Here is a 24,038-nt window from a genome sequence, read left to right as displayed (position 1 = left end):
TGTACCAAGTTTCAGTTCAATATGTAAAGGGTATGGGGAAAAAAAAGTGCAGAAAAACCACAGGTGAGACAGACGGACGGACAGACAGAGAGCAAACATATAGTCCCTCCGGGTAGGTGACCAATAAAAGGATGGGAGAACATGACATACATACTCAAATAAGCAAAAAGAGAGTGGGGGAGGGCGAGACAATACACATAGACAGAGCACCTGTATTCCATAAGCCGCATGAGAAGCTCGTTGCCTCTGTTTGTGCTTGGAACCTCGGGTCTACAAAAGCCAAGAGATTATCAGAGATTGGGAAACACAGTTGAGAACAAATCAAACAATTCAAAGATCGTTTAAACTATACTGCAAATTAGATTAATGAGCAGGATTAAATAATTAAATTATCATAACTAGCAACGGTACCCGCCCTATGGGCGGGGCTTCAATTGGGAGGCCCAAATGAAAAGGCAAAATATCAGAAATCGAAGGCTTTTTTATTTTAACCCTCTGGAGTCTACTATTAAACCATTACATAACCTTTAATTGTGCGGTAAATTTGAATGTGGTTAGAGCCAATAAATTCGGCTTGTAGACATTTCGGCGCATGCGTGAAGCCGATAGAATCGGCTTGTGGACTCCAGAGAGTTAAACGATTCATATAAACATCCGTTAAATCATATCACACGCAAATCATCAAATCACAGTGATGTGGTTTTTTTTATTGAAATTCTAAATATACTGTTTAGACTTTAGATTTTGATGATTTGCGTGTGATATTTAACAGATGTTAAAATTAATTGCACCTCCAAATTGAAGCCCCGCCCTTAGGGCGGGTACCGTTGCTCGTCATATATAATGGCGATACAACAATTTTTACTGCTTTGCTTTGAAGAACGGGAATGAAGGGGGAGGAGCGTATTAATATGTCTGGTTGAAGGCTTTGGGCGATGAGGGGCTTGAAGCCAGATTTAAATCTTACAGCCGCCATATTGGTGCTCGCCGTCACTGCGATGCCAAGCGAAAGACGCCTCAGAGCTGTCACATTCATAATCGCTATTTCGCATGTACTCTCGATATAAAAATATAAAATAACCACCTTTAGAGGCCATTTTTCCCCGCATAGCAGGGGTTGGCCTTTTTCGGGAACCGTGGTTGTTGTTGTTGTTTTTTGGTCCCCTTTTTGAAGCAATGTTTTACGGCCGGATGCCCTTCCTGCCGCCAACCCTTTTTGCCGCATTTTACGACAAACAGGAAATTACCAGTGAACTGGTACTCAATTAGCCGACCTCGGAAGGATGACAGGCTGAGTCAACCCCCCTGGCATTAATTCAGCGATCGACCGGGATTCGAACCCAGGATCCTAGGATCCTAAGCCGGCACCCTAGCCGCTAGCCCAACACCAGGGATTGGTGCACCAAATTCCTGATACGTGCAACTGTACCAAAGCAATGGTTAAAAGGATTTTGAGCCGATAGCTGTTACGGCCTTGGCAAGATCGATGGAGACAGCGATCTGTTAGCGTATTCACCGCCCAAATAGCTATGTGGAATTCTCTCATGTAGAGATTAAATGTCGTTTGAACTTTGGCCGAGGTCATTATTTACTTTTAATGATGTTTATATATGAATCATGTTTAATGATGTTTATATTGGTTTTGGGTCGTCCTTTCCGCGTATCTCGTGGGATTGCAAGTTGGAGAGACGGCCGTGATGGTGGGGAAAGGGATGGAATTCTCTCAAGCAGTGATTCAACCCATGTCCTTAAAAAAGGTCTTTGTCCGAAGTCACCGAGTTCGATCGGTGCAGCCGTGCAGCGATCGGTGCAGCCGTTTGGGCGGCACCCGGGAAAACAACATCGTCACAATGAAAACATCGTTGCAATGAACATTATGCGAACACGAATGTTATGCGGGAATCCAAACCTGAGAATGCTGGAGACCAAAGCTGAAATTGGGAAAACAATATACCCTATTTTACTCCTGGAGATCCCAGGATTACCCACCCAAAATATATGTTGCGATCGGTTCAGCAGTTTTTACGGTACCTTCGAACGGACAGACAGACAGACAGACAGACGGACGGACATTTGGTGAATTATAGTAAAGATATGGGAATGGAGCCAGTGATTGATGCTGTGAAGAGGAACAGGTTGAGAGGGCTTGGTCACGTGTGACTGGTTGAGAAGAGTGATGGAAATGAATGTAGAAGGAACTAGAGGACGGGGAAGACCAAGAAAGACTTGGCTAAAGGTGGTGGAAGAAGAAATGTGGGCAAGGGGGTTAAACAAGGGGAGATGCAGAAAATAGGGCAAAATGGAGAAGATCGTCATGGGGACCGCAAGGCTAACCCCCGCAAGATTGTCAAGATTGTCAAGGCTAACCCCCGCTCTAGCAGGGAAAATGGCCTTAAAATTCCCGTTGGTGTTGTTGTTGTTGTATTAAATAATTAAATTGATATATGTGGGAAAATCATATGCCGCCCAGAGTTGTTACAATTACATTACATGCGAGAGTCACCCAGATAGCTCAGATGGCAGAGCACTGGTACGGTGTTCCAGAAGACCTGGGTTCGATTCCTGGTCTGGGCATGTAATTTTCCCACATATATCAATATACTGTAAAAGTCACTGTGAACTATTCAATGCCAGACTATCATTTTAAGGATGTACCATTGTGCAAGGTCAATGAAGCCACAAGCTAAGAAAACTCACACCAATGAGATGACTTCATCACGAGTCCTCCTTATCAACAACACGGGGCCAGGATACCTGCACAGCAGAACGACATAGGGGGTAAGTGAAATGGCAGCCTGTCAAACATCGATAGATGTGCAACTACACAAATTCAAATAAGGTGGTGCTCAAGAAAACCCATCATCAAACCCAGTAAAAAAAAAAAACAACAAATAAAATAATTCCAAAGAAGGCAGGAGAAATTTGTAAGGGGTGATGCCGATTCTCACTTGCAAAGTTGTTCACAATTGTTAAGGTCCATATGCTCTTTCACTGTACGAATCACCAATGGTCCTGCGGAAGAAGCATCCCACAGTGAGGACTGGAGCACGTCAGGTGCAAAGGATGATGATCAAGGCAGAAATGTGCAGCATGGTATTGTCCACATGTTATGGGTGAGCGCTGGTATGGTAAGGTGCAAAAAAGTGGGTGAGACACTCACGCCAACCTTCCGGCATGACCTTCAGAGCGAGAGGGACAAGGCTATCAAACGAGGCATCCAGCACAAGGCCTGCAATGTCAGGATAGGACATCGCTGCCCATGTGGCTGGGAGCAAATAGAGACAGAAACATGGCTGCCATATGAGACGGTATGAGAGGTGCACAGAGATAAACAAGTGGTGCATCACCATGCATGCGTTACCTCTCAAATAGAATACGAATTAATTTAGACGCGAGTCAACATGACTGTAAATCCGAGTATTCGATGAACAGCTAAGAAACCGACTACCTGTAAATGTTTTTGAGCCCTTAATAATCTTACGATAATTCACCAAATGTCCGTCCGTCTGTCTGTCTGTCTGTCTGTCTGTCCGTTCGAAGGTACCGCAAAATCGGCTGAACAGATCGCAACGATATTTTGGATGGGTAATCCTGGGATCTCCAGGAGTAAAATAGGCTATTTAGTTTTCCCAATTTCAGCTTTGGTCTCCAGCATTCTCAGGTTTGGACTCCCGCATAACATTCGCGTTCGCATAACGTTCATTGTGACGATGTTTTCATTGTGACGATGTTGTTTCCCCGGGTGCCGCACAAATGGCTGCACCAATTGCTGCACAGCTGCACCGATCGGACTCGGTGACCTCGGACAAAGACCTTTTATAAGGACACGGGTTGAATCCCTGCTTGAGAGAATTCCATCCCCATCCCCGCCATCACGGCCATCTCGCCAACTCACAATCCCACGAGATATGCGGAAAGGACGACCCAAAACCAATATAAACATCATTAAACATCATTCGTATATAAACATCATTAAAAGTAAATAATGACCTCGGCCAAAGTTTAAATGACTTGAGTTTAATCTCGACATGAGAGAATTCCACATAGCTATTTGGGAGGTGTATACGCTAACAGATCGCTGTCTCCATCGATCTTGCCAAGGCCGTAACACCGATCGGCTCAAAATCCTTTTAACTGTTGATTTGGAAGTTTTTAAAATGAAGGAAACACGTATCGGGAGTACATACGACATCGGGAGTACTAACTGCACGCATCTTCAGTATCAAGCTTAAATCTCTCATGGCGGATCTGAAGAGCGGAATGCTTGGAGAAGTGGTGGGCTACTTCGGCATGAAGGAGGATCAGAAACGTGGCCTCTCACACTGCCACATCCTGCTGATACTTGCTCCCGCATGACGTTATTTTCCCGGGTGCCGCACAAACTTCTGCACCGATCGAGATTTAACGGATGTTCATATAAATCGTTTAATGGATTTAAATCTGAATTGATCTGAATTAAATCAGCTGAATGGATTTAAATCAAACTTGATGCAAGTATTACAATGATGTAATAATGTGGGCAGAGGCATAACAGTCGACGTCGTGACGTCGAAGAGTGTTCTAGTATCAAAAATGTAACGCATACAAAACATTCCTTTTCAACTTCCTCCCCACTCCCCGCATGCCACCCCACTCCCAGGTTTACCTGCGAAACCACCAATGGACCAGGCATAAATAAAGATTCTATCAATACTGAAGCCCAGTTTGTGGAGAGCAAAGTTCACAACGATGTCCATTGCGTTCGCCTCGGTCTGTGGCCCAGGAACGCCCTGATGCAGAAAACAAATCGCTCTGTATTTTGCAATCCCATCACCATAATATACACCTTGCAACATACACGCAAGCATTTTAGCAAGCAACCCCCAACGTAGCGTTCCACGATGTACCCACAAAACAAGTCGAGACTTGATACTTACTGTACTGCTGGCAAAACCTGGATGATTCCATCCCAGGACAGAGTAATCACCTGGGCGAGATCATGACAGCACATGAAAATTGCTTATCAACTGACCTTGTGAACAAGAATCCACAAAACATCTAATGACAGATCCATAAGCCTCCCAAACACGACGGTTTAGAGTTTTCCCAATGGCCAAGCACGAAACGGAGAGGGAGATAGGTGAGGGAAGGAATTCTGACACCTTGAAAGCCACAAAAACCATAGAATGAAGGGATATAAAAGACACCATGGCAGTTTGGAGCATGATAATGTTCTAAACCGGAAGAGTTAACTTTTACATTTGCATTTGTAAACTACTGACATCATGTGTGAGAAGCATTGGCAATGCTTCTTTGGCTGTCTTTGGCTGTCTTAGCTGGACAGCTGGCTTGGCTGTTGGCTGGCAAATTGGACAACTGGCTGTTGGCAAATATTAATTGGCTGTCTTTCCCTCGCGGTCCCCCTGTGCTGTCTTTCCCTCGCGGTCCCCCTGTGCTGTCTTTCCCTCGCGGTCCCTCTGTGCTGTCTTTCCCTCGCGGTCCCTCTGTGCTGTCTTTCCCTCGCGGTCCCACTGTGCTGTCTTTCCCTCGCGGTCCCCCTGTGCTGTCTTTCCCTCGCGGTCCCTCTGTGCTGTCTTTCCCTCGCGGCCCCTCTGTGCTGTCTTTCCCTCGTGGCCCCTCTGTGCTGTCTTTCCCTCGCGGCCCCTCTGTGCTGTCTTTCCCTCGCGGCCCCTCTGTGCTGTCTTTCCCTCGCGGCCCCTCTGTGCTGTCTTTCCCTCGCGGCCCCTCTGTGCTGTCTTTCCCTCGCGGTCCCTCTGTGCTGTCTTTCCCTCGCGGTCCTTCTGTGCTGTCTTTCCCTCGCGGTCCCTCTGTACTGTCTTTCCCTCGCGGTCCCAACTGTACTGTCTTTCCCTCGCGGTCCCTCTGTGCTGTCTTTCCCTCGCGGTCCCTCTGTGCTGTCTTTCCCTCACGGTCCCTCTGTACTGTCTTTCCCTCGCGGACCCAACTGTACTGTCTTTCCCTCGCGGTCCCTTTGTGCTGTCTTTTCCTCGCGGTCCCTCTGTGCTGTCTTTCCCTCGTGGTCCCCCTGTGCTGTCTTTCCCTCTCGGTCCCTCTGTGCTGTCTTTTCCTCGCGGTCCCTCTGTACTGTCTTTCCCTCGTGGTCCCTTTGTGCTGTCTTTCCCTCGCGGTCCCACTGTGCTGTCTTTCCCTCGCGGTCCCACTGTACTGTCTTTTCCTCGCGGTCCCTCTGTGCTGTCTTTCCCTCGTGGTCCCACTGTGCTGTCTTTCCCTCGCGGTCCCACTGTGCTGTCTTTCCCTCATGGTCCCACTGTACTGTCTTTCCCTCGCGGTCCCTCTGTGCTGTCTTTCCCTCGTGGTGCCCCTGTGCTGTCTTTCCCTCGCGGTCCCTCTGTGCTGTCGTTCCCTCGTGGTCCCTCTGTGCTGTCTTTCCCTCGTGGTCCCACTGTGCTGTCTTTCCCTCACGGTCCCACTGTACTGTCTTTCCCTCGCGGTCCCTCTGTGCTGTCTTTCCCTCGTGGTCCCTCTGTGCTGTCTTTCCCTCGTGGTACCCCTGTGCTGTCTTTCCCTCGCGGTCCCCCTGTGCTGTCTTTCCCTCGCAGTCCCTCTGTGCTGTCTTTCCCTCGCAGTCCCTCTGTGCTGTCTTTCCCTCGCGGTCCCTCTGTGCTGTCTTTCCCTCGCGGTCCCTCTGTGCTGTCTTTCCCCTCGCGGTCCCTCTGTACTGTCTTTCCCTTGTGGTCCCTCTGTGCTGTCTTTCCCTCGTGGTCCCCCTGTGCTGTCTTTCCCTCACGGTCCCTCTGTGCTGTCTTTCCCTCGTGGTCCCTCTGTGCTGTCTTTCCCTCGTGGTCCCTCTGTGCTGTCTTTCCCTCGCGGTCCCACTGTGCCGTCTTTCCCTCGCGGTCCCCCTGTGCTGTCTTTCCCTCGCGGTCCCTCTGTGCTGTCTTTCCCTCGCGGTCCCTCTGTACTGTCTTTCCCTCGCGGTCCCTCTGTGCTCTCTTTCCCTCGCGGTCCCTCTGTGCTGTCTTTCCCTCGTGGTCCCTCTGTGCTGTCTTTCCCTCGTGGTCCCCCTGTGCTGTCTTTCCCTCGTGGTCCCCCTGTGCTGTCTTTCCCTCGTGGCCCCCCTGTGCTGTCTTTCCCTCGCGGTCCCCCTGTGCTGTCTTTCCCTCGCGGTCCCCCTGTGCTGTCTTTACCTCACGGTCCCCCTGTACTGTCTTTCCCTCGCGGTTGTCAGCTCTTTCACGAGCCTCGATTCAGTATAAAAAAAATTTAAAAAATGAGTGTACCCTGAAGAGGTGTCGCCATGCAACCAACTTCATAGAATCCTGCATTTCCTTCACAGCAAATAACCTGAAACAAGCAAACAGGTAGAAACGGGGAATGCAAAAGCTGTCCAACCACAGGTGTGGGTGATGCACTTTGGTATTTCGTAATAATAGAACCCTCTCCTGTCCTCACCAGGATATCACCTTCGGCAGACCCCGTGCCTCGACGGTCCACAAACATGCAGTCAATGTAGTTGCCATCACACGCTTGCAGCTTCGCTCGTTGCCCACGATACTGCCATGCATCAGCATAATCATGTCATTTCCATCCACATCATCATTTTATGTCACATTTTTGGAACAAAAGTAGGTTTATCGTCCAACCCTGGATCATTTCACACACCTGAAAAGCAAAATTGCTTTTTTGGTATGGAGAATAAAATGTAGAGAAATTGGGCAAAAACAGCACTAGGCCATACCTGCTCGACCAGCTTAGCACGACCTTCGTGGAGTTGTGAGCCAATCGAATTTTGCAGCAAACTCAACGACCCAGGATAAACCAAGCGACGGCCAAACGTGCGTACAACGATTGATCTGAAATTCGAGAACACCATGTTACAACTGTATTGGACAATCCAACTGGTGACGGAGGAGTGGGGGAGGGGAAGAAGGAAAGAAATAAAATTTTTGATTTAAGGAAATAGAAGGAAGTTGAAAGGGAAAGCAAACCACTCGAGGTAAATTAAACGAATGCGTTATGCGAAATGCATACCCAAGTAGTTGTAAAGGTAGAGCTGAGAGCCTTTCAACAAGGGTGTGCTGCCTGGGTTGCTCTTTCAGTAAAGGTACGCCATATCGTGATGCCTCCACCCTTACAGGGATGCAAAGGGAGTGGATCGAGTAAGTAGTTGGTAGAAATTGATACATTCTTTGCTCTCATACCGACCATTACCATTCCAACCACAATCGCCTGAAAATGTATGGATTAATAGTTTATGATTTAAAAACAAATTCAGTTTCTTGATACATGTTAAGAAACAAGGTGGCACATCACGGATATTATGAAAAATAAAGTTTCAACAAGCATTCTGAGTATTGCGCTGCAATACATGTCCCCTACCAAAGTTCAAAGTGCCATAACTTTGTCAAAAATGATCGAATATGCAAATTTATGCACGGTTGATGCTGGTTTTCAAACTTGATCTGAGGTATGCTGAGACACGTGTGTCATGCCTCGCCTCGTTGATAAGCCCGCAAGGTCGCTCCGTGGAGCGGCCTGCACGTATTGCACTGTGTAAAAAAAAAAAAATAACCACCTTTAGAGGCCATTTTTCCCCGCAAGCGGGGGTTGGCCTTTTTTGGGAACCGTGGTTGTTGTTGTTTTTCGGTCCCCTTTTTGAAGCAATGTTTTACGGCCGGATGCCCTTCCTGACGCCAACCCTTTTTGCCGCCTTTAACGACAAACAGGGAATTACCAGTGAACTGGTCCTCAACAGTGCACTGTGTGAATTATATAAATTATTGCCAACTCACGGTCTGAGGTACGAGCGATTCAAGAGATATCCATTTTTTTATGGCACATTGGAGAATAGTGTAGCAGCATAGCAAACCTGTTGTGCATTTTGTGATACAAGCACCAAATTTGGCACAAATGTACATTAATATGTTGCGAACATTTTCAGATATTGGGCCACTTGAAATTCTCTCTTTATGTCCGCCATATTGGATTTCAAAATGGCCGCCACTTGAAATCTACATTTGCTATTATCTCTGGACGTAATGCAGCTATTGACTTGATTCTGGTATCTAAATGTATGTTTTTGGGGGCAAGGAATCCAATGGTACCAATTTCAACTTAATATTATCTATCACAGTCTGTTATATAATTTTATTTGGAAATTATCTAGGCAAATATTGGATTCAACACAATACTTTGAAAAGAATGTCTTAGTTCTGTAAATGTCTTAGGTATAATACTGACATGCTACATGGTCTAATATTTGAGGCTAGGTGTACTGGTATCTGAGGCTAGGTATATACCGGTACTGAAGATACGTGGACATAAACAGTGTCATGTTAACAAGTTCAGCATTGCCACAAGTACATGTATGTTGTTGACTCATCGTCATGTGCAGTCCCCTTCACACACACAGAGGGCTGTGCACTGAAGGGCAGCCTTTTTGCACTTGCAGCGCCTCACACACCCTTTCTTGCACTTGCAAGAAACCAGCTCAATGCAGCTGTGAGCTGCCTCAGTTACCCTGGTCCAGTAAGGTGTGTACTGTCCTTCTCCAGTCCTTGACCAACCCCAGTTGGTTGGTGGAGGGAGCTCTGGTGCTGGCAGCAGTATCTGACCCCACACATGTCCACCTTGATACACTGCCCTCTTGCCATGTTCCTCCAGAGCTGCCTTCGTTGGAGGGATGAGCTGCACATTGTTCTTCCTTGCGAAGAGTTTCCTCCTGGCCTTGTCAATGTCTGTGCATTTGCTGATTCGATCATACAACAGGATCACGAACCTCTCGATGATGCGCATTGCATCGTCTGGTATGTCACGAGGTGCAGAGGACAGCAGCAGCAGCGCCTCAGTGAGTTCTGGCAGTACCGTCCAGACTGCCCACGCAGTGTTCTTGCCATGTCTATGAAAACTAGACACAGTGTCGCATCCAGTTAGAGCGTGGAACATTGGCAGTGCACGAGCCTTCTCTCGTCCCAATCCAGCTGCTATTTCGTGTGCTGCTAGGTATCGGAAACTCTGGCCTGTTCTGAATGCCAGCCACAGTTTGTCTTCTGGTTGCAACTCCTGTGCCAGGGACACTGCCAGCACCACAACATCGGTGTCTACAGTCCGGATGAGTATTGCATGGTGTCCATGCTGGACTGCGTGAGATGCATGCAGCAACATCCGACTGTCAGCCTCTTCATGGTTACATGGGGCGAGTGAGGTCAGATCTGGCAGTAGTGGCTTGCTGAGCACTGCCTCTCCATCAGTAATGACGAGTTGCTTGTCCTCCTGGTCAAACCATTCCATGAGAGCTGCTGAGAGGAACCTGAACAGCTCGGTCTTGTTGCTGTCCACTCGTAGGAAGTTCTGCCAGTTTCCTGGTATGGCTGCGGCAGCCACCACAGGTCTCCGCACACCTTGTCCCCGCTTTGCACGTGTACTACCTTTCAGTGAATCAGCAAGGTAAGTATCCCAGACCAGATCCAGGCGTGACACTGTTTGCAGCTTCGTGGAAATATATGGGATGAAGATCTGTTGTGCATACTCTTCAAAGGTCTTTGATGCAGCCGGCTTCAGCATCTGGACGATGGCTGCTCCATCAAGCACAATACAGGTCGTGACAGGAGTCTCTGTCTTTGCGTCGGAGACTTCTTCCAAGCATGTGAGGAGATCACTCTTGGTACCAGTGCAGAGGCTTCCACCATCAGACAATGCAGGAGGACATGCCTGATTCTCGTGACAAAAGAACTCCTCAAGGTTTCCATCCCTCGTCTGGCAGCCAATGTACAGGCGTGCGAAGAGTTCACGGTCATTCTTGATGGAGGCGAGCTGTTGCTGACCTTTGCTCTGGCTTCTTGGAGTGGAAGTGCTGAACACCTTCAGCTTGTTACGAGGAATGGGTGCGTCCACTGCCTTTGTTCTGTCCAACAGACACTCTCTGGTGAAAGCCTCGAACTGCTCTTGGCCAATCCTCTTGGCATTCATCACGGTCTCCACAGCAGCAGGATCTGCGATCTCCTTTGTGTCCAGTTTGACTACATCCTGACTCTCCTCCCCGAATGGGTTGCCCATCTCCTCTATGACACCGACGAGAGAGCGAACATCTTTCACAAATGAGGCCTGTACACTTGGCGTCTGATCATGATGACGTGTGTCTGCTGTTTGCCGTCTCCAGTGTTGGTTCCCATCCTGGAATTCTTCGATCACCCTGGCAACTTCTGGTCCCGCAACCATCCAGCGACGTAGGGCACTAGGGTTGTCAGTGAGCCCAACTGCTCCACCGTCTCCTTTGATGCAGGCATTATTCTGCTCATGTGCCTGGTCAATCGGGATTGAAGAGAACACCCTCTGTGTTTTCTGAACGGTGAAGTGGCTTTCCCTGAATTTCCTGGCTACATCTGGGTGTTTGATGGTGAGTTCGGCCATGTCCTTCAGGTGCACTGGTATCCACCTAGCATAGTGGGTGTGATCCAGTGCATGGAACCAGGGGACCAGCTCTGTCAGAGCATCGAGGTACATCATTAACGATCCCTGCCTGAGAGAACGCACATACACTAGAACCAACAGTTCTAGTTCCAGCACGGTTGCCCAGTAGTGAAACTGGGGGATGTCTTCTCCTCTCTGGCAACACCAGTCTTCAAACTCCGGAAGGTCCTCTGCATCCCTGGTTTCTCCCAGACAGTAGTGGTTGTAGGCACGGTGTTGCAGGATGTACAGTGCTGCTGCAGTCACTTGATGTGCTCTTCTTGTGCGCAAGACATGGGATGCTCGCAGGAATGAGTCTGCTGTCTCTGCTGTCGCAATCTCGGCTTGCACAAGTGCTTGCACCCAACCACTCCCTTTCAGCCAGTCCCCCAGTGTCCTCAGTGCCGCCATCTCTATGTGGAGGCCACCAAACATCACCACTATCTGGTCTTCACCATAGCTCTCTGGCCACTTCCACTGTATCTGCTTGGCCAAAGCAATATTTATATTTACAGAACTAAGACATTCTTTTCAAAGTATTGTGTTGAATCCAATATTTGCCTAGATAATTTCCAAATAAAATTATATAACAGACTGTGATAGATAATATTAAGTTGAAATTGGTACCATTGGATTCCTTGCCCCCAAAAACATACATTTAGATACCAGAATCAAGTCAATAGCTGCATTACGTCCAGAGATAATAGCAAATGTAGATTTCAAGTGGCGGCCATTTTGAAATCCAATATGGCGGACATAAAGAGAGAATTTCAAGTGGCCCAATATCTGAAAATGTTCGCAACATATTAATGTACATTTGTGCCAAATTTGGTGCTTGTATCATAAAATGCACAATTCTTTTGAATATTTGGGCTAAGCCGCCCCACTAGAAGCCAATGTGAGGTTTCTTCTTCCTCAGCTTGTCACAACTCTGTCAAATGCGATCGAGTTAAAAAAGTCCGAATTTGACCAAATCTGTTTTATAATAATAATAATAATGCATTTATTTTATATAGCGCTTTTCAGGAAGCCCAAAGACGCTTTGACAGAGTGCAAAACATAATGCATAGCAAAACATAAAGACAATTGCAAAAAAAGAAGAATCAATAGGGAAATATTCAAAGCACAAAGGAGGGAGAAGGAGAGGAGATAGTCAGGGGTTAGATGCTGTGGGTTAAATGTTGAATGCAGTGTTGAACAGGTGGGTCTTGAGTGATGTTTTGAATGTGGTGAGTGAGGAGGAGTCTCTGATGGTGTGAGGTAGCGGTTCCAGAGGGTGGGAGCAGCGATGGAGAAGGCCCTGTCCCCCCAGGATCTAAATTTGGTCCGGATGGGGGGGGGGGGGGTCAGGAGGTTGGTACCAGCAGAGCGGAGGTTGCGGGTGGGAGTGTGTCTGGAGAGGAGGTCAGCCAGGTAGGATGGGGCCAGGTTATGGAGGGCTTTGTAGGTCAAGAGGAGGATTTTGTACTGGATTCTCTGGGAGATGGGGAGCCAGTGAAGCTTGTAAAGGACGGGGGTGATGTGGTCACGGGTCCGGGAATGGGTGAGTAGACGGGCAGCGGAGTTCTGAATGTATTGGAGTTTATTGGTGATTGTTGAGGGTGAACCATAAAGGAGGCTATTGCAGTAGTCCAGACGGGAAGTGATGAAGGCGTGGATGAGGGTTTCTGCAGCCACGGAGGAGAGGGATGGACGGAGACGGGCGATGTTTTACAGGTGAAAGAAGTCTGTCTTTGTGATCTGTTTAGTGTATTTGTCGAAGGAGAGGGTTTGGTCAAAGATGATGCCAAGATTCCGGATGTGAGGGGAGGTGGATACTGGGAAACCGTCGCTGTTGAGGACAAAGTTATGGGTGGACTTGGTGAGCGTTTTTGGGCCAATGATGATTATTTCAGATTTATCACAGTTAAGTTTGAGGAAGTTGATTTGAAGCCAGGATTTTATTTCAGTGATGCAGTTTGTCAGGATAGAGTGGGTGGCGGTGGAGATGGACTTGGTGGAGATGAAAAGCTGGATGTCATCGGCGAAGCAGTGGAATTGGAGACCATGACGGCGGATTAAGTGACCGAGCGGGGACAGGTAAAGGATGAAGAGGAGGGGGCCAAGAACTGAACCTTGGGGGACACCTTGGGGGAGGGGAGCAGTGGGGGATTTGCAGTTATTGATGGAGATGAACTGACGTCTGTCAGAGAGGTATGATTTAATCCAAGAGAGGGCAGTGCCGGTAATGTTAAAGGTGGTTTCAAGTCGGGTGAGGAGGATGGTGTGATCGATGGTGTCAAAGGCGGCGCTGAGGTCGAGGAGGATGAGAATGTTGAGGTTGCCAGCGTCAGAGGAGAGGAGAAGGTCGTTGGTGATTTTGAGGAGAGCAGTTTCAGTACTGTGGTTGGAGCGGAATCCGGATTGGAATGTTTCATACAGGTTATTGGCAGAGAGGTGATGTTTGAGTTGAGTGGCTACAGCGCGTTCCAAAACCTTTGACAGAAAGGGTAGGTTGGAGATGGGTCTGAAGTTATTTAGGGTGTCAGGGTTTAGTCCAGGTTTTTTCAGAATGGGGGTAACAGCAGCAATTTTGAGGGATGGTGGGACGATGCCTGTAGACAGGGAGGAGTTTATTGTTGCAATGATAAGTGGAGAGAGAGCAGGAAGGGAGGCCTTGACAAAGCAGGAGGGGATGGGGTCAAGAGTGCAGGTGGCAGTTTTCATAACCATAGTTTTATTCGTTTGTTAATATACCTCAGCTATTGACAAATCTTAAATTAGAATTTTATTTGAGGTTAAAATGACCGCGACAGGTCGTGTCCAACAATGCTTTCAGTCTGTACATGTGATAAATAATTAAATCCGCACACTTGACGCCTCTTCTTCTTCATGCAATAACAACTTCTAGCTTCCAGACCGTACATCCAATCATCTTGAAATTTTGCACACTTGTTACTCTTCATGACATCTACTATAGTATGAAGTTTCACGTTGATCAATAAAGCGATTCAAGAGATATCCATTTTAAAAAAATTTTCGTTTAATTAACGATATCTGCCAAACCACGTGAGCTATCGCAAATTCCAAAAGGACATTTTAGTAGACTGACATGCGGAACAGATCTGTGAAGTTTCCCCTCGATTGGATCAAACATGAGGGAGGGGCTCGGTTTTAAAGGTGCATGCTTAAAAACGTCATAACTCTGAAACCATGTGACGCATGACGTCATGCTCGCTGACTTTTTTGTTCGTCATGGGTATGCGATTCTGCCTGCAAAGTTTGGCCACGATCTGTTAAGCCGTTGCACAGAAAAAGGGGTTTTCACGTTATCACGAAAAACAATATGGCGCCCAAACCACGTGACCTGTGACGTCCTAATTACCATTAAAATATTCTACAGACCGAGTCCCTCCTATGGTGAAAATTTGATCTCAATCGGTCCTATTATTGCAGAGAAAATCTTTTTTAAAGGAAATTAAAACTTAAAATGGCACTGAGTTAAGGATCATTAGAATTATCAGAATTCCCAAAGTTCAAAGTGCCATAACCTTGTCAAAAATGATCGAAACGTCGTGAAGTTCGAACTTCATCTGTATCTTATCATGAGGAAACGATGTGCCAAGTTTGAAATCATTAGCATTAAGCGTTTAGAAAAAAAGTCCGGAAAACTGTTCTTTGCGTGACGGACTCCTTTAAGTCAGAGTCAGCAAAGTCATGCGTCACATGATTTCAGAGTTATGAGGTTTTTAAGCATGAACCTTTAAAACCAAGCTCCTCTGTCATTTTTTATCCAATCGAGGGAAACTTCACAGATCTGTTCAGCACTAAAATGTCCTTTTGGAATTTGCGATAGGGCACGTGGTTTGGCAGATATCGTTAATTAAACGAAAGTATTTTTAAAAAATGGATGTCTTGTTTATTCTAGAGTTCTCCTCAAACCGCACCGCGCGCCCTCAGCCTCGTCTCGCGAATGTCAAAAGCGCGACAAAGCGCGCGCTTTTGGGGAGGGGCGGAGCCAAGCCGAGCAACATATATATATATACACATCGATCATTGATCGTGAACCGGAAAATAACATAAATTACCGATATTTAGCGACTCGAAAGGTTCTTTATCAACAACTTGTTTTCTCGTGCTTCTGCTGACCTGTCTGCTAGGTGTATAAATCGAAGTCCTGAGTGCGAATCATAGGTGAGCCCGTCCTGAGGTCATTAGCGGTTGGGAACGATTCAGAACCTGTGTGTAAATAACCCTTGGAAAATTCCCCAAGTTTTCCGGACGACAGACTGCCGGTAGGGGACATGTATTGCAGCGCAATACTGAGAATGCTCGTTTAAGCTAGAAATCTGCACAATATTTTATGAAGCCCCCTGCGTAGTTTTCTCATTTTCTTTCAGGTTGCACTTGCCAGCAGGCCTGGTGTTGGCTTAACGGTTAAGGTGTCTGGCTTATTATAATCGTAGGGTCTTGAGATTTAGTCCTAATCAGGCCATTGAAATAACACCACGTGGGTTGACTCAGCCCGTCATCCTTCCGAGGTCGACAAAATGAGTAGGTCAGCTTACTTTGGTAATAAGCCATTCGAGTATCCTGCGTCTAAGTGCTGACCCATTTAGGATTGTACTTTTATACGGTTTATGGGCCACACTCCTACAGGAGAGTGAGGGACATTCACTCTCTATCGCACACAATAAATGTATGTATGGGAGATAGCGACAGAGACTAATTACACACATATAGAGAAGGAAATGCTAGGTGTAGTGTACGGTTGTGAATGCTTCCACACATACATTTATGGCCAGAATGTCATCGCAGAAACTGATCACAAGCCTCTCATCGCAAAAGGAGGCAAAATGTTAGGTGGAGCACCGCCTCGCCTACAAAGACTTCTCCTACGACTAAAAAAGTACAAACTAGGAAAATAACTGGTTGTTGTAAGTACGTTGAGTCACACCTACCCAGACGGAGCTGTGAACAGTGGGACGTAGTGGGAATGTAGAAGTCCATGTCTGCAGAGTCAGAGCCAACCTTTCTATTGCATGCTAAGTGGGCTAAGCTAGCAGCAGAGTCAGCTGAGGATGCAATCTTGCAACGAGTGATCAACAAAATCAAGGACGCAAGTATACAGTGCCCAAAGGCTTGCTCCACATTTCAGGATGAACCGAGTGAGCTAGATGGGGTCCTGCTTAAATATCAGTGGATAGTCATTCCTTTTTGCAGTAACATGCTCAGCAGGATCTACGAGGGTTACCCAGGCAATGCCAAGAGGAAAATCAACGTGCAAACTACCGGCATGGTAGGCCGTTTATTGGCCAGGTCTGAATGGCCAGACAGAAGACTATGTGAGCCGTTGTGAAGTATGCCTGAAACACCACAGTGCTCAACAAGCAGAACACCAACAGTCGCATGATAAATCGAACAAGGCATGGGTCAAAGGTGGGTACAACATATTCCACTATGCTGGTAACCATATCTACTGGTTATGGACTATTTCTCCAACTATACGGAGCTAGCACTACTAATGACAGGGACTAGCACAGTCAGGTCATCACAACCTAAAGTCTATCTTTGGACGCCAAGGGATCCCGATTCAGGACTACAATGTGCCAGGGCTGAATTAAAGCAGTTCTCAATAAAATGGCAGTTTCAGCACATCTTAACAATCCCATATTCTCTCCAGTCGAACGGTTTGGCTGAGAGTGGAATCAAGAGCATGAAGAGACTTCATAAGAAGGCTGCAGAGTGAAGAGAAGAGCCCTACCTGCCTATGGTAGCATGCAAGGATGCCCGGTTACAAAACAGATGGTTGCCAGAAGAACTCCTCATAGGAAGGAAACTCCAAATCCGCCTTTCAATAAACTGCAACGGATCACAGTCCCACAAATTGAACATAATAGTTGTGATAAATCCCAAATAAATTGTTCAAATTTGATGAACATGTTGATTCTTCATACACGCTAAACTTTTCGATGGAGATTGTAAATTTTTCATTAATTTGTGGGCAACCCTGGAGATGGGAGGGGAAATAAACTTTCACAAGTTTCATACAACTACTTCTTTTTTTTTCTTACTTGGTCAAAGATTTGTGGTGGAACTGTAACACTAATCACCTGCACATAGGCAGACAAAGACATGAGACAACACTGAACTTGACCTGAGACAAATATAGCCAGTGACCTTGGGGAAAGTGACAACTTCCTAGGGTGCTCTGGCGGTAATGCCATGTTTATCACGGCGCCATTTCTCTCTTAAAGTCAGTGGAGCAATCAAGGAGAAATCAATCCCCACCCCTAAACCAACATGAGATGTCAGCTGAAGGACTCTGACCATGCTCTATACACCAAATGCTGAGCCATCAAGCGAAGACGCAGCATGTACTGTCAACAACAACAACGACGACAACGACGATGACGACAACAACGACGACGACGACAACGACGACGACAACGACGACAACGACAACAACGACGATGACACCGCTGCCATTGGGTTTTATCACCTTTAAGGTGATTATGCAGCAAGACACCATGTCCGGCACCATAACTCTCATTACTTTATTAGGCCTTGCCAGAATAGTAATAAAATCACAACAACAACAACAACAACAACAACGTTTTTTAGACTTTAGTAGGACTCGACTGTTGTCACAATTAAACCAATGAGATTGCAAAATCAAAGCAGGTGCTGTAATCGCCACTGATGTTCAATCCAATTAATATTTGGGCATTTTGTTGAAACTAGATATTTAAAATACATCAATGAAACAAGAAGGGAAATCAGAGATTGCAGACCCTCACCAGAACGTGTTTTTAGTGTTTTTAAGGCTTTTGTGTTAAAACAAACTAGCAACGGTACCCGCCCTATGGGCGGGGCTTCAATTGGGAGGCCCAAATGAAAAGGTAAAAGCAGAAATTGAAGGCTTTTTTATTTTAAACGATTCACATAAACATCTGTTAAATCATATCACACGCAAATCATCAAAATCTAAACAGTATCTTACTATAATTCACCAAATGTCCCACAGTGATCGATACACTATGATCGTGATGATCATGACCGTGAATCGTGATCGATAATCGTGTTCACAATCGCTATGTCGTATGTACTCCCAATACGTGTTTTCTTCAGTTGAAATGGGTTAGAATTCTCTCAAGCAGGGATTCAACCCGTGTCCTTATATAAGGTCTTTGTCCGAGGTCACCGAGTTCGATCGGTGCAGCCGTTTGTGCAGCACCCAGGAAATCAACATCGGCACAATGGAAACATCGTCACAATGGAAACATCGTCACAATGAACGTTATGCGAACGCGAATGTTATGCGGGAGTCCAAACCTGAGAATGCTGGAGACCAAAGCTGAAATTGGGGAAACTAAAATAGCCTATTTTACTCCTGGAGATCCCAGGATTATCCACCCAAAATATCGTTGCGATCGGTTCAGCAGTTTTTACGGTACCTTCGAACGGACAGACAGACGGACGGACGGACATTTGGTGAATTATAGTGAGATACGGTGGCTGAACCACGTGATCGATGACATCATTTTTTTTTTTCCTCCACCAATTTACCCCGATGACGCCCAATAAATTTCATCTTGATCGGATGAAGTTTTGTACATGTCTTAGGTGCCTCCATTATGACGTCCCAGTTAACATAGGTCCCTCCGTTAACATAATAGTTAGGCAGCTTAGCAATTTTTGGGGGAACGACTTTACAAAAGTACCATTTTTATTTTAGTGGTTCATTGGACCATATGCAATATAATTAGGACCGGAGGCAAGACATATACAGTGTTTGACTTTTGCGCAAATACGACTCGCACAGCATAATATCGAGCAATACATTTATGCAAATAAATCACCAGCTATTGGAATTAGACTAAGATCGTAAATACATAAATTGCTGGACAAATTACCTTGAACAACATGTTGTCTGTTCTAAAGCTATATTGTCATTACATCCTTGTAGTTGCGTACATGTTAGATATATGAGAGGTGCGCGAGTCACAAGTATAACACATTTGTATAAACACTCGGTATTATCTATCTATAATTCCAGTAATCTCTGTGTGTTTGTTTGTACGTTTGTACGTTTGTACGTTTGTTTGTCTGTGACCGCTGTTTCTCGACAACCACGGGTCCGATATACTTTAAACTTGCCAGGTATATTGCTGGGGACCCGAGGATGTGCCTTTTCAAGGTTTCATATTAATCGGACAATTACTTACCGAGCTATGTCCAAAAAACGATTCAACCAATCAGAGAGCAGCGAGCTATCGCGTGTGCCGAACGTGGCGGACACACTCTGCCTCGGATGGCACATTTGAGAGCGTATTCATTTATTTCACGTTTGCAAACTATGTTGGCGCTATGTTGGCGTTAAACTATGTTTTAAAACTAATAAAAACCCCGGGGGGATTGTCACTGTACTCGCAAGCCGTTCGCCGTTCGCTTTGGCGTTGCGAATGGACCAAAACATTTCATGCACCAAACCATTTCATGTAAAGCGTTCGCCGTTCGCTTTGGCGTTGCGAATGGACCAAAACATTTCATGGACCAAACCATTTCATGTAAATAGAGGGGGGGATATAATTTTAGATATAGATATAGTACGGGCATGCCCTAGTATTACTAATTATTATTACATGGAAGCGTAAGATTTATTATGCAGGCATGCATAAGTTTTACAAATAACACTGCATGTAATGAAATAAAAGTTAGCCTCCTTGTTGAAAATATATACATAATTGGTTTTTGTCCAATAAAAAGGTGAAGAACACTGTATATTTCTTGCCTCCGGTCCTAAATCTATTGTATATGGTCTAATGGACCACCAAAATAAAAATGGCGCTTTTGTCAAGGCGTTCCCCATTTTCGATAAATATGCTGCTAAGCTGCCTGACCATAATAAGACATCATCATTAACATATTTTATTCACCATGGAGAGTTCTTTACAATGAGCCATGTCTCAATTTTTTCTTTGCAGAGCTTTCGGATATATAGAGGTGCAAAGTTTGAAGGTTTTCCCAAGATGGCGCCCGTACCACGTGACCTATGACGTCATAATTATCATTAAAAATTCTACAGGTTCACCTATGGTGAAAATTTCCTGTCAATCGGACCAGCGGTTGCAGAAAAAAGCATAATTATTCTGTGCGGACAAACAGACAGACAGACAAATGGAGTCAAATGCAATACCCTCTCCTCTGGCGGTTGAAGGCACGCCATCACAAATCCCACGCTTCACACGTAAAGCAGAATTGAAAGATGGCAAAATGTTCCACCAGGAATGACAATATCAAATTTAGAGGTAAAAACTTTTTTTTCCCCATTTTGACCTCAGTTGCCCAAGTCCCCCACCCCATGGAGCATGAACCAGGGGTCAAAAAAAAAAATCGTTTCACATTTCATGCGTCCCCCAATGTTGATTGAATATACAAAGTTTCATTATAAAAAAGGTCGTGAGTGAATCCCAGGGGGCGGGGCCAAAAATGGTACTGCTCTCGCACCATCGTGCCATGTGGTGGTCATAACCACCAAGTTTGGTTAATTTCTGCACAACCGTTTAGGAGGAGATAGCGTGACGGACAGACAGACCTGATTACAATATCACTCCGTTTAAAAACCTTGGGGATAATTATTTTAGTCTTCATCCTTTAATGAGCAGCAAACTACTCGTATTATCATTATCATTTGTATTGTTACCATCATGCCGACAGGACACTGATAAATAACTTCCTACCATGTTTTCTGTTCATTCCATCGGTAATCCACTGGCCGGCTGCGAAACTCGTAATCAAAATTGTTCAGCTGTTTCTGAAATACAAATTTAAAGATTTTTGCGTGAGCAATGCAAATAACCATCGGACTCAACAAGCACGCTCTCTCTATAATCCACAAGGTTCATATAATGACAAATCAGACAAATGTAACCGACAATAATTCTTGCAACAAACTTGCCACTGCCGATTTTCTGCGTTTTACTTCATCAAGAACAGCAACAAAGTCAACATAATCTGGATTCTGATACCGCCCGATTCCTGCAAAAGAGAATGCAAGTTAAATCCTCAGCATAAGGTGCATATCCACAGTAACATAAGGACATTATTACTCATGGCAGGAGAAAACTTGGCAAAATTTCAATGCCAAATTAAACCCTACAATCTGCCATAAGGACAAAGTATAGCGAGAAAGAGACCAAGGAAAGAGGAACCCGATAAAAGTTGGCAGGTAAACAAGCATTCAAAATCATGGTAACGAACTTCATATCATAATGTCTTGCCAGGATAAAATGAACACCCCTGATACAATCAAATGGATTACATATTGTCGTGTCCCCGGGGTTAAGACCCCAAGAAGACGAATGACCGAAACAAGCTTCAACTTCAAGCCGTATTTCGAACCTGGCGGGATTATTTCTGGCACGGGGGAAACTTTGTGGCCTTATCTGATCGGATGGCCGACACGGGGTTTAATGACTCGACCCACAAACACAAATACGGGACAAGCAAAATCTACAATACAAGGACGAAATGCAAAAATAAAGGATTTAATGAAAATAATGCAAGAGTAATAAAAACGAAATAAATGGTGAGGTAAAAAAAAAAAATCCTAAATTGAGATGTCTCCACTCAGACTCGTATACAAACAAGGGGAAATATTAAATAAAAATAAATGACGTTTCTGCCGGCCGGCACTTAGCTCTGTCTCGAGGTTGGCTAGGCGTTCGTCGCCTCCAAACCACCGCATGGGAAGCGCACCAACAAATGGCGCCGAAAACACCCAGGCGTGAGTTAACAAGCAGCCAACCGGCCCTTTCTCGCTTCCACCATCACGTGAGACGTGGCTTTCTCCTCTCCCGAAAAGCACCAAGTCAACAACAACCCCTCCTCCGACGTAGCAAAAACTCCACAATGCTCAAAAGGTTATCTGCACGAGAGGAGCGACCGTCCACCACAAAACCAGGACCAGAAGAAGAGAGCAAAAGGCAAACGCAGCCGTCCTCGTTGAAAGCCAGCACAAAAGAGAGACCAAGATGACGAGACGGCATCTTTTTCCTCTCTCAGCTCTCGAATGTTCGACCGCTGATGTCACACTCTGTCCAATCATCGAGCGCTACTCAATCATCCCATCGTGCCTCCACCAATCACGAAGGGCCAGGTCGTGGCCTCCTCGTTACAAGTCGTCGGGGGGCGGAGTGTAGTCGTCATTCGGGAATGTTCAGATGACGTCGGCGGTCGTGAGGCAAGATTTACGTGCCAATCGGCAAATGCTGTTTCTGTCGGCCCTGGCGGCGCCGTGAACGAATGAGCGTTTGTGGCATGGCTTTTTATTTGTAATAAAACATAGGGAGAAATCACCGAGGGAAACTACACACTGAGGAGTTAATGCTTAAGCCCTACCTAATTAGCATAGCTCCACCCCTCGTATGGAGACATATGTGATCTTGTTCTATACAGATTCCCTACTTGGTTACATTGAGATGGGTTCTTCTTCGCGACACTCGGAGCATGGTAATCTACACATTCTGAACTTTCCTAAGGTATTTCATGCCTACCCCCACAAACGTAACAATATATTAGTACACCGGTGAGGTACTCTTGCTATGCATGGGTGGGAAGCCAAAAGCAAACAAACAATGCGGAAAAGGTGAATTTTAAACCATGGAACCAATAAATTCCACATTCCTGTGCCACCTTCAGTCGAACATCAGACATGGACAGCGTGAATGACTTGGGGGGGGGGGGGGGGGGGTTCACGTACCCAGTCTGAATGTTGCTATATCCAGTCAGTGGCGAATCCACAACATTGAAGGAACTGCGCTCCAACGCGAGTCGAAAGAATTGACGCGACCAAAGACGGAATTCGTCCGAGTTGCTTTATTGAAACAAAACAGCTCAGGTATTCTGACAAGCCCGTTTATCGGGCAGCAATATATATACACATTTATGTCGGGAAGTTTGCCCGGCAAAAGCTATACCGGGCATGCCCGGGTGTCAAGGGCGAGCCTTGGAAAGGCGAGTCTGGACCTGCCCGGGCGTGTTTGGCTGCGGCCTGGCAAGTCGAGGCTGGGCGTGCCCGGGCGCTCTGGGCGAGCCCTGGAAAGGCGATAGCGGGCATGCCCGGACGCTCTGGGCGAGCCCTGGAAAGGCGATAGCGGGCATGCCCGGACGCTCTGGGCGAGCCCTGGAAAGGCGAGAGCGGGCATGCCTGGGAAAGACGAGACCGGGCGTGCCCGGGAGGTTCGGGCGTGCCCGGGAACAGTGAGTCCGGGCATGCCCGGGAGAGGCGCGTCTGGCCGTGTTCTGGCCGGTGCAAGGCGATTGTGTGCATCCAGCGGTAACCGCTACAACATCATCATTCCAATCATATATTGATACTATAACAAAATAATGTGTTAAATCACGATTTTATTGAGATATTATCAAACCAGCCCATTGTCATCAGTTCACTTCTGGATTCTGGAGCAGGCCCGTATAAAGCCAATTTCAAAATCGTAATTTTATTGAGGGATTTATGAAACCTCTTATCTACCCTTACAACATCCGCTTGGACCCTAAAACGTTCCACAGAAGATTTGGTGGGGTTATCCCCAAAACTGAGGGAGTAGTTTGGGGATGGACAGATGGACGGAGTGGAGTGGAGTTTT

The 24,038-nt window shown here is 46.2% G+C and overlaps 1 protein-coding gene across 4 annotated transcripts in view; it reads right to left on the bottom strand.

Moving 5' to 3' along the window:
* The window catches only part of ABHD16A (abhydrolase domain containing 16A, phospholipase), a 54,810-nt gene that overhangs the window by 11,106 nt on the left and 19,666 nt on the right, over positions 1–24,038 (bottom strand). For 2 of the 4 annotated variants that reach the window (XM_078767752.1, XM_078767751.1), the window contains exons 5-16: positions 21,350–21,429; positions 21,132–21,205; positions 7,993–8,091; positions 7,700–7,814; positions 7,414–7,515; positions 7,242–7,305; positions 4,917–4,966; positions 4,646–4,769; positions 3,161–3,265; positions 2,949–3,012; positions 2,698–2,754; positions 211–270 (exon numbers count right to left, since the gene is read on the bottom strand). In XM_078767752.1, the coding sequence (XP_078623878.1) occupies positions 211–270; positions 2,698–2,754; positions 2,949–3,012; positions 3,161–3,265; positions 4,646–4,769; positions 4,917–4,966; positions 7,242–7,305; positions 7,414–7,515; positions 7,700–7,814; positions 7,993–8,091; positions 21,132–21,205; positions 21,350–21,429 (994 nt within the window). The remainder of the gene's footprint in view (positions 1–210; positions 271–2,697; positions 2,755–2,948; positions 3,013–3,160; positions 3,266–4,645; positions 4,770–4,916; positions 4,967–7,241; positions 7,306–7,413; positions 7,516–7,699; positions 7,815–7,992; positions 8,092–21,131; positions 21,206–21,349; positions 21,430–24,038) is intronic. The other 2 variants (XM_078767754.1, XM_078767753.1) reach the window with 1 other exon arrangement.

This window comes from Myxine glutinosa, chromosome 13, assembly GCF_964187855.1.
Source record: "Myxine glutinosa chromosome 13, kmMyxGlut1.1, whole genome shotgun sequence".
Lineage (NCBI taxonomy): Eukaryota > Metazoa > Chordata > Myxini > Myxiniformes > Myxinidae > Myxine > Myxine glutinosa.
This window is presented reverse-complemented; position numbering and strand designations above follow the sequence as displayed.